This window comes from Cyrtonyx montezumae, unplaced genomic scaffold (genome assembly GCF_038088225.1).
Source record: "Cyrtonyx montezumae isolate F1298 unplaced genomic scaffold, pur_monq_1.0 scaffold_110, whole genome shotgun sequence".
NCBI classification, from domain to species: domain Eukaryota; kingdom Metazoa; phylum Chordata; class Aves; order Galliformes; family Odontophoridae; genus Cyrtonyx; species Cyrtonyx montezumae.
In genome coordinates this window covers 23,911-34,413 of record NW_027071838.1, presented here as the reverse complement: position 1 = coordinate 34,413, position 10,503 = coordinate 23,911, and the positions used below count along the sequence as shown (strand labels likewise).

Below are 10,503 nucleotides of genomic sequence, written 5' to 3'. Positions count from 1 at the left end.
TTCACCCAGGGTTCCTGACTGCTGGCTTCTGACCTGGGCAGGTGTAATTTGCCAGTTGTACTCAGATGAATAATTTAAAGTCAGTGGAAGGCAGGAAGGCTTGACGAGGTGCGCATCTCCGTAGCACAGAATCTGTTCAGACTGCACCTCTGGAAGCGTGCGGTGGTGTAATTGAGGTTTTTCATCCATATTGGGTCTCTTTTGTGTGTGCCTTCCCTGCAGGTATCCGCTGAGAACTGGGGATTCAGAGTCACTGCTCCTGGTGTGCAGGTGGCCTGACACAAACGTGTGCTGAAGCAGTGCGCTATGAGCAGAGGCACTGCTCGAGGCAAAGGCTCATATCTCACCCAGGCAAGGCATAACTGCTCCAACGCTAACCCAGCTTTCTTTACCAGCCCCCGTCCCTCACAGAAAACAAACTGGGAGTCCTCTTCGCACCTGGCAGAGCAGGATGGTGATGTCTGCTTAATTCAGAGGCCGCAGTCGTACAGCAAGCTGCGTGCTGGAGGATGGCAGGCTGTGGCTCTTGCAGGGAGTGGGCAAGGCAGCTGTGGCAAAGCAGAATGGCATAGGTTCTCCAGCAAACAGCAGCAAGTAGAAACGTCCCCACATCGTCCCCTTCCTCGTTATCACTTTCAGGAGCACTCGCCAGGAGACTCGTTCGCCATCAGACTGAATTTACAGAGACTGTCTCTTGCTGGCAGGACTTGGAACAAGAAATTCTGAGTATTTTGGGGCAGCTCAGGGAGGGAGAGACTTGTACAGTTCACGATCTCGTACGTAAGCTTAAAATTCAAAGGAAGAGGTCAATCGCGTTCTGTATAAGCTCCACAGAGACGGCAAATTGCACAGGATTGTGGGGACGCCGCCGCTGTGGAGGATTGCCAACCCAAACCCAGAGAGAGAGGGAAACCCTCCTGAGCACAGGGTGGGTAACGCAGACCCGGCTCCTGGGAGCAGAGAGGAGAGGAGTGCAGCTGGCACGAGAGACACCAATCCCACCATGGCTGAGACAAGGACAAAATCTGCAACTTCTTGTTCAGCGTGGCAGACACGACAGCCATCAACCTTGCCAGAAATATTGGGTTTTCAAGGGCGAAGGACGTGAATTCCTTTCTCAGTGCTCTGGAGAAGCTGGGAGATGTCTGCAAGCAGAATTCCACCCCTCCACGGTGGTCCCTAACGAGCAGGAAGCGCGAGCGGATGGAGATGAGGCTGAAGGCCACTGCAGCACCAGCAGATCCCCCACCCGAGCCAGCTGTGCCACCTTCTACACCTCCAGCTCCACAGGAGGTGGCTGCACCTTCACCAGCAGTGACAACAGCAGAGCAAAGCGTGGGAAATGGGCAGCAGAAGATGGAGCAAAGCGTTCGGAGCGATGCTGCTGGCAAGGAAGCATCCGTGCCCAAGGACTGCAAGCCCTTATGCTCTGGCTTCAGTAGCTATGATAGCTCTGAGAACGGCAGGTGGGCTTCGGATGACATCCCAGATTATCTGAACACTATCACCAAGCAGTCGGATGAGTCAGAATCCATCATGCACTCCCAGTCTTCCCCCAGCTATGCTGCCCAGTTTAACACTGTCTTCCCGTGCACGCCCGTGGAGAAGCTGCTGGCTTGCCAGGAGAAGAACCCGGTGAGCGGCCTCACCGAGTACTCCCAGTTCACCTACCAGCACTGTGAGTTCACCATGCTGGAGCAGAGCGGGCCCTCACACGAGCCACGGTAAGGATGCTTCCCAACCTCCCTGAGCTGTCTTTTTGTTTCTGTTTAACTTCAAGCAGCTTCACCCTGAGTGCTGTCCCATAGGGCCTGCTCGTTAATGTTTGCTGTGCTTTGGGCTGATTAGCCTGGCTGATTCCTGCTTAAACACAGAAGTTAAAATTGAACCCCAGGCTGCCTGAGTCTGGTAACTCCACACCTCGTTCAGGTGGACAGAGGTAGAATTCACCTCTTCGGATGCTCTGTCTGATTTGGTCCCTTGGATTTTGAACTCTGTTATATTGAGAGAGTGAAACTGGCGTTTCTGGGGTACCTCTGACTTATCCAGATGTGAGCTGTTACGTAGCACAAAGGAAGCTCCAAACAAAGCAGTGAGCTTGGGTGAGGTGAGGTGAACCTACCTGCCATGTCCCCGTGGTGTGGTCGGTCAGAGCTGAGCATGATGCTGTGCAGAGTTGGTCTCTGGGGGTCCCACCTCCGATTGCTAAATTGTGGCTGCTCCTGAGTGCCCTTGAGATGGTGAAAAGTACGTATGTGCCACGCTGGAATATGTCAATAGATTCGCTAGACAGGAAAATTGGCCTAATTTCTGAAGGCAGAGTCCCAGGCCTTTTTTGTAAGGGGAGATGGAATGGATTCAGCTCATCTCTGGATCCCGTGTGACCCCTTTTCTCTGGAAGAAACTTTCCTCTGCGTGGGGCTGGAGAACAGCAGCGAAGCTGCATAGATGGCAAAAAAAAAACCACCAGGAGGTGTATGGGGGTGAGCTGCTGTGAAGGCACTGGGCAGCTCACAGCACTGCTGGGACTCAGGGAAAGTGCCAGAGGGGCAGAAGAGCCCGGGTGACCACGTACAGAACAGCACAGGCTGCTCCAAGACTCCCTGCCTTCCTGCAGATGTGACCGAGCTGCTCTTTGCAAGCAGTCGTTGCGTGTTTCCAGCTGTCACTTGCAGCCCAAGGCAGCTCATCCCCGCTTTTCAGAACAAAATCTGGAGCTGCTGTATCTCTCCTGAGTGAGCAGCTCTGGAGATGCTGGGGGGATGAGACACGGAGCTCTCCAGCTTATCCTGTCTGCACACAGCAGCGAAGGTTTGCTCTCAGCCAGGAGCTAGCTCCTTCTCATCAACTACCCACAGCAAACGCTCGTGGTGAGAACACCACAGCTTGGCCTCTTGATTTACCTCGTTCATTTTTGCGTTGGTTTTTTTTTTTCTTTTGAAGGTTTAAGTTCCAGGCATTGATTAATGGGCGCCCGTTCCCACCAGCAGAAGCAGGAAGCAAAAAACTGGCTAAGCAGGAGGCAGCAGCTAATGCCATGAAGGTCCTGATGCAAGAAGCAGAGAACGGGAGCCCCGACGGAGTTAACAGTGAAATGCCATTTGTGTCTGACATCCCTGAGTCGGAACAGGCAGGTCTTGTCTTCTTCGTTTTGAGTTTGCTCAAGCAGTGCTCGTTCTGAAGCCTCGTCTCCTCGATCTTCTCGTTGCAGCCTTTGTATTCAGAGCCAGAGTTGTCTGCACCAGCTCAGCTCAGCCTGCTTCCTGGGAAGCACCCCATCAGTGTGCTGATGGAGTACGGGCAGAAGTCGGGGAACGTGATTGAATTCCTGCTGCTGTCTCAGGACGGCCCTCCTCACGATCCCAGGTATGGCACGCTGCTGTCAGCTCTGGGGAGGATAGAAACCCTTCCCTTCTTGCCTCCCTGTTTCCCTGTGCTCTTCCTTGAGCTGTCCAGTGCTCCTCTCACCAAGGAGTCCGTGCGTGGCTCCTCCACAACATCTGGCTCCAGAAGGAAACTAAAAGAATGCCTTTTCTCAGAGAAGGGATGCTGAATCAAGAGCAGCTTCTAGTCCTGTATACCCCACCTGGTAGCAGTGCTCTGGGATTTCCAACTGTGAGGCCGTTGTGGTAGATTCAAAGTGGAGATAATGCAGGAAGATTTAACTTGAACTGGGAGAAAGGGATAATAAGCGGATTGAGACACGTGTGCTTAACCTTCTTCGTATGCTATGATGTCCTGTCAGGTTCAGCTACTGTGTGAAAATGGGTGACCAAATTTTCCCTGCTGTGGTAGGAAACAGCAAGAAGGGAGCAAAGCAAATGGCAGCAGAGGTTGCTGTGAAGATTCTTTCTGGGGAGTCTGCGCCGTGTGTCCCACCTGAACAGGTACAAAGAGCTTTGTAAGACCCAAGTGCTTCGTTGTGCCACGTTCCCCCTTTATTTCATGGATTTCACCCCTTGCAGGAACCTCAAGGCCCGTGATACCATTTAACAGCCCTGTCCTGTCCAACTCTCTTCCAGCTCACGGTGAAGCCCCAGGGAGAGCAGAGCTGTGGTCTGCACATCATCGTTCCTGATGAACCCAAAGCAACGAAAGCAAAGGGTGTTGGGGAGCTCATCAAATACCTCAATGCCAACCCGGTCAGCGGCCTGCTGGAGTACGCCCGCTCCAATGGCTTTGCTGCAGAGTTCAAACTCATTGACCAGACAGGACCTCCCCACGACCCAAAGTAAGTGGCTGCATCTCTCCAGGGGGAAACCTTGCCAAACCTCACGTCCAGCTCACGATACACGGCCTCTGCTCTGCTCTTTGCTGTGCTGGGAGGTTTTAAAACCAGGCTGAAGTGGGGAAGGTTTCCTCTGTTCTCAAAAGCATGCTGCTGTCTCTTTACAGGTTTGTCTATCAGGCCAAGGTTGGAGGCTGCTGGTTCCCAGCTGTAACTGCACACAGTAAGAAGCAGGGCAAGCAGGAGGCAGCTGACGCAGCACTCCGTGTCCTGATCGGGGAATCAGAGAAGGCAGAGCGCATGGGAGGGATGAGCATGGCAGAGGTAATGTCCAGCAACAGGCTGGGTCTGATTTTTTAGCCCTTTCTCTCTCCTGTGCTGCTCGGAAAAATGCCTCATGATTTTTCTCTGAAGGTGTGGATGAGCTGACGCTCTCCTAAAATGGGTTAGGTGTTTCCCAGGGCGCAGCCACGCTCTTCGCTGCTGCTGGTGTCTGCTTTAGGGCTTCATTATCTTCTGATATTTCCACGAGCTACTGAAATAGATTCCTGTGGTGGTACAGGAACGTTCTCATCTTCTGATTAAAAGAGAGGGAAAAAAAAATCCATTCCAAAAGCCTTCATCCTAGACTGAAAATTACATCAGCTCAGAAAGTGGTACGTCAGGATCAGACACAAGTGAAGCTGTGGCTGAGTCGGGATGGCACTCCCAAACCTGCGCTGCTTGAATCGGTGCTTTGAGTTTGGTGTTCTCTCAAAAGCTCCGTTCCCAACTGCACAGCTGTGGCTCTAAATAGAAAATCCACCAGGGAGGATGTGGCAGTCGGCGGTGCTGGAAGAGGCAGGTGCTGGTGCAGCCTCCCAACAGGCAAGCCAGAAGATTCCTGCAAAGCCACGAACACGTTTCCCTGGCTGAGTCTGTGGGAGAGGGCGAGGTTGGGTTTTGTTGCTTTGCAGTGGGGTTCCCCCTGGCCGTCTCAGGAGGCCGTCCCTCGGCTCGTTTAGCTCGCTGCCAGGAAGACAGCTTGCAGCAGTTAATGATGTGCTCAGAGCAGAACTCGAAGCGTTGGAGAGGGCTTCCCAGAAATACCCAGAAGAGCCTCACCCCCCCCCCTTGATGCGACACTCTGCGTGTGTTCAACCCGAAATGGCATTGCCTGGATATGTTCAGCCCGAAATGGCATTGCCTGGATACGTGTTGCGTGTGTTCCTGCCTTCTGGGTTAGCTGTGTTTCGGGTTAGCTGCTGCCTGAGCTGTTTTCTTCCCTGCCCCGCAGCTCCCGGTGAGGGGCAGCACCCTCCACGACCAGATGGCCATGCTGAGCCACCAGCGCTTCAACGCCCTCACCGCCCGCATCCAGCACAGCCTGCTCGGGAGGAAGATCCTGGCTGCCATCATCATGAGGAAGGGAAGCCAGGACCTGGGAGTGGTGGTCAGCATTGGGACAGGTACGGGCTGCTTCCAGCGCGAGCTGAGCTCTAGAGCCCCCCACCGGGCTCCCCATCAGCTCTGACCAGGAACGAGTGCTGCTGGAGGCTTTGTGGAGGGCAGGCAGTGCTCCCAGGGCTCGCGTGGTGTCACAAGTGATTTAGCTGGAGAGAGAGGACAAAGCGATCGCACCTTCAGCTGTTGTTGCTCTTAATCTCGTGGCTCCATCCCACATCTGATACTGCAGTTCCCTGCTTTGTCCCAGCTCCTCCCGGAGTGGTGGGGTGAAAAGCACTGAGGCTTTGGGGGACACTGCCCTGAAACTGTGGCACTCAGAGTCTCTGCTGTCTGTGGAGCAGTGTGTGCTCTCTTTGTCCCTTGTTTTCCTCCCTGCCTGGGTCAGGGTGATAAGCACTCAGGGTGGTGCTGCTCAGGAGCCCGGAGAAGTAAAACTTGATGAGATAGAACCCTCCTTTTCTGCAAAGCTTTGTGTGACAAAGGCATTTCTCTCTTATTTTTTCCCCTCAGGTAATCGCTGTGTGAAAGGAGAAGAATTGAGCTTGAAGGGGGAGACGGTGAATGACTGTCATGCAGAAATCATTTCTCGCAGAGGCTTTGTGAGGTGAGACGAGGAGAAAGCCCAAGGAGAGGCAGAGCTGCCTCCCAAGGGGTGTAACCACAGCAGTTCCTGCGATGCTCTAACGCTGCAGAGGGATGTTATCTTCTGATAAGAGAAGGGACACTTCTGAACGGTGCCCAAATTAGTACCAAACTGGAGAGCTGCCAGGAGCCCGAGGGGCTGCTTCTGCTGCCTTTGAAATAAAGCATGGTGCAGAGCCGCGCGGCCGGCACGCAAAGCACGGCTCTGTCCTGAGCACAGCTCTCTGGGGCAGCCAACCTGCAAAGCCAGATCCCGCTGTGCCACTTCTGGGTGCAGAAGGAGTGTGCTGATAAGTGACAAATCCCTTTTCATCAGCTGGGAAAGGCTTTTCCCAATCCAAACTGCCTGATTGTTCTCTTATCTCTAAGAGCATTCAGCGTGGTGCTCCTTGAAAACTGAAGTGAAATGCAGTTGGGTGAGCCTCAGTAATTGCCTGCCCTTCCAGTTAGGAGCAGCAGCAAAGACAGCTGCTTTTGTAAAGCTGTTATCTGCACTCTGTGCCTCCCTCAGCTCTGGAAGGCGTTGAGGGTCCGTCCCCAGCAGGCTGTGAAGTCGGAGGGCTTGCTGTCTGTCTGAGCTATTCATCTTGACAGCTGGGGCTGCTGGGCTGCTGTGGCACGGCGGATTCTGCCAGAGATGACAGCACTGAGCTTCACGTCCCCCTCAAAGTCCCTGCACTGCACGCTCTTCTTGAGGGATCTGTGTGAAGCTGCAGTTTTTCTTTAGTCCTTGACGGTGTGTTGGGGACCTCGGGGTTTTCCTCTGTTCCCAGAAGCAGCCATGCAAGACTCAGTCGCTGCAAACAGATCTGGGGTTGTGCTATTAATACTGCTCGCCTTCAGCTGCCTTTGGGGCTCTTTACTCTGCGTGTGAGCTCGCTGCTGACTAAAGGTGCTAGGTGAACAACCTTGAAGTCTTCTTCACGCTCAGATCAGATGCATAAAAGCAGCAGAGCTGAGCCAGCCAGGCTCCTTCCCTCTCCTCTGCCAGTGCTTCTGACTGCTTACCTGACACAACGCTTATTTGGTGTGGCATGTCATCTGCCTGGCAGGAAATCTGCTCTGTTTCGTGCCTCTCTGTGGTGTCACACGCCATTCATTGGCTTCTCGTCCTCGGTTTGATGGAGGCAGAGCTCAGGACCCCGCCTGGCCTGGGCCTGGGCGGCTCGATGTGCTCCTTGTCTGAGCAGCAAAGCACCTCTTGATGTGATGTTCCTGTTTTCAGGTTTCTCTATAGTGAGTTGATGAAGTATGACCCCTCTAAACCTTCTGCAGAAGAGAGCATTTTTGAGCCAGCAGGAGGGAGGAGACTCAGAATAAAGAGCAGCATCACCTTTCACCTCTACATCAGGTAGGTGTGGGGTTATGCCCCTGGCTGTGACAGCTCTCTGTGACCCGGCCTTAACCTGAGGAGCATTTCACTTCTAGCACAGCACCTTGTGGAGACGGAGCGCTCTTCGATAAGTCCTGCAGCGACCAGGCAGGCGTGGTGGGGCAGGCAGAGCACCAGCCCCTCTTTGAGAACCCCAAACAAGGCAAGCTGCGGACCAAGGTGGAGAACGGTGAGTGCAGGTGGCTCCAGTCCTCCGCTCTGAGCCATCCTGGAGCTCCAGGCTTCCTTTCCTCACCCTGTGCGGTGCTGCTGTGGGATCAGAAGCGTGCAGGAAACGAAGGGATTGAATGTCTGACTTCTGACAGAAGAGCTTTCCTTGCTCACGCAGGGGAAGGTACCATTCCCGTGGAGTCGAGCGACATTGTGCCAACGTGGGATGGGATCCAGCACGGGGAGAGGTTGCGCACCATGTCCTGCAGTGACAAAATCCTACGCTGGAACGTCCTGGGTTTGCAAGGAGCACTGCTGTCACACTTCATCCAGCCAGTGTATCTCAGCTCTGTTACTCTCGGTATGAAATTCATCTTCCCTTTCTGGGTTGGGGCAGAAACCCAGTTTTGCTCCTGGGAGCGAACTGCAGTGCCAGATAATCCCCTCCCACCGTGGACAGCTCAGGAGTAACAGACTGAAACATCGATCTTGGCAGAGCTGCTCTGTTTCGAAGTGAAAAGGGAGTTTGTGGATTTTATGTAGTGGGCGGTGTGAGCTTTCCTCCGAGGTTCTTGATTTTTTTTTTTCTCTTTTTAGTGTGATTTTAGGAGGGTGAGACAAAACTTGCATCGCCGAGGACACATAGAAGCGTGTTGCAGGCTATAAGCCTTCACCTATTAGCAGCAAAATCACTGCTGCTGATCCCCGTGGCTGCCAGCTTTCAGTGCTGCAATTCTCAGGGCTCATTACCTGTGCAGTTATATTTCCTGATGCATGTCTTCATAGGTTACCTGTACAGCCAGGGCCACCTGACACGAGCGATCTGCTGCCGCCTGCTGAGGGATGGGGATGTGCTGCAGAAGAGGCTCCAGGCTCCGTATCACATCAACCACCCGGAGGTTCGTGCTCCTCTTTGTGTTTCCATCCTCTCTTCCACCTCTGTTCTCGCTGGGGCCCCCGCAGGGTATCACCTGCAGAGCCTCTGCAGTCAGAGCTGGGACGCTGATGGCCCATAAAGCAGCGTGTGCCATCCCACGGTGTCCGTGGGTTCCTGGGGGAAATGCAGACTGGGGTTACCATCGTAGCTTAGGAGCAAGCAGTGGCTTCTTAATCTCAGGACTTTGGCTGAGCTGAGCGGAAGGGTTGGAAACGCCTCAGGTTTCACTTCTCCCAGATGGGATCAGACCTAGCACGGTCGTTTCCCAAAAGGAGCACCCGTGGAGGACCTTCAGCGTGGGGTAGCTGTGATTTTAATGTGTAGAGCACCAAGAATCAGGAGTAGGAGGCAGCTGAGCACAGGGATGGGGGCTGCTGCGTGCCTGGTTCCCTGCAAGAGGTGCTCCCCCTACCCCCAGCTCACGGTGGGCTGAGAGTTGGGACCCCCCCTTCCCTCTGTGGCTGCAGGTTGGACGAGTCAGCGTGTACGACTCTGTGAGGCAGACGGGCAAGACGAAGGAGTCTTCAGTGAACTGGTGTCTCGCTGATGGAAGCGAAGTGGAAGTGTTGGATGGCACAAAAGGGAAAGTAGATGGGTAAGAAGAGCCTTTCCTGATGCTGCTTTTCTGTCTGGGGAGATGGGGTCACTCTTACACAGAGAGCGTTGCAGCGTTTGCTGTGGGGAGAGGTGTTTCGAGCTGACTCAAACCAGAGCTCGTGAAGCAGAACAGATTCTGCCCAGGCCCTTCACCAGAGCCCCAGGGGATGTCATGGTTCTCTGACCAAGGGGTTGTCCCCTGAGTCCTCTGCTCCTTTGCTTCTCTGCTTCATATCTTTCACTGCTGCCTTTTTTCTTCCTCCTCAGCCCGAAGCTGGAGTTGTCTCGCGTCTCCAAGAGGAAAACGTTTGCCCTTTTCCAGCAGTTATGTGCCAAGGCCGACCGCAAAGAGCTGCAGAAGCTCTCGGTGTACTCAGAAGCAAAAGAGGCAGCTGTGCCGTACCAGGAAGCCAAGCAGTGCTTCTTCAGTGCTCTGGAGGAGATGGGCTACGGCAGCTGGATCTGCAAACCACAGGAGGAGGACAACTTCTCCATCTCTGATGCATAACGGCATGCCCTGGGTGTGTGAGCGTGAGCAGGGTGTGAGAGTCCATCTTTCACCACTTTCTTTCTGAGATGGAGTCAGTAGTGGCAGCAGTTTTCCCCCGTAGGCCTGGCTGCCTTCTCTGTCTGCTCCTGTTTCTGCCAGGCCCTGCCCTTTCTCTTTTAAAACATGCATGAGAATCGTCATCTCTTTTGAATTTTAAGCTAGGGCAGCCTGACTTGTGTTTGCTTTCTCTCTCTTCTGTTGTTTTTTTTTATTAAAAAAAAAAAAAAAGGCACAAGAAACCAGAGGGACTGCAGCCCTGAAACATTTGGACCGTGAGCTGCAGCTCCCTCTGGCAGATTTCAGGGCAGGTTCTCTCTTTGGAGAAAGCTGCTGGGCTGTTTTCTGTCTCGTTCTCCCTGCTGGCTGGGACGCAGGCTGAGCTCTGCACAGCTGCCAGCGGGGCCGCCGTTGCATTCCGTGTTGATAAATTTTCTGTATTGTTCCCTGGCTCTGCTCCGTGGGTGTGTGAAGTGTCAGGGGTTGAGAGGGGATCCCCGAGGGCTGTTTCGTGGGGAGTATGCGAAGCGAGGGATGATCTGCACTGAGCTGTGGCAGTGGTG

General features: G+C 53.8%; 1 protein-coding gene across 1 annotated transcript; it reads left to right on the top strand.

Annotated features, from left to right (window-relative positions):
• On the top strand, positions 1–10,281 carry ADAR (adenosine deaminase RNA specific). The gene is given in 15 exon segments (XM_065729839.1): positions 1–1,010; positions 1,013–1,724; positions 2,944–3,130; positions 3,212–3,366; positions 3,746–3,887; positions 4,023–4,231; positions 4,396–4,552; positions 5,505–5,676; positions 6,185–6,278; positions 7,542–7,667; positions 7,745–7,878; positions 8,038–8,220; positions 8,646–8,758; positions 9,264–9,391; positions 9,661–10,281. Coding segments are annotated over 15 exon segments (2,760 nt in total). The 5' UTR covers positions 1–1,003; the 3' UTR covers positions 9,902–10,281.
• Positions 10,282–10,503: the final 222 nt, after the last annotated feature.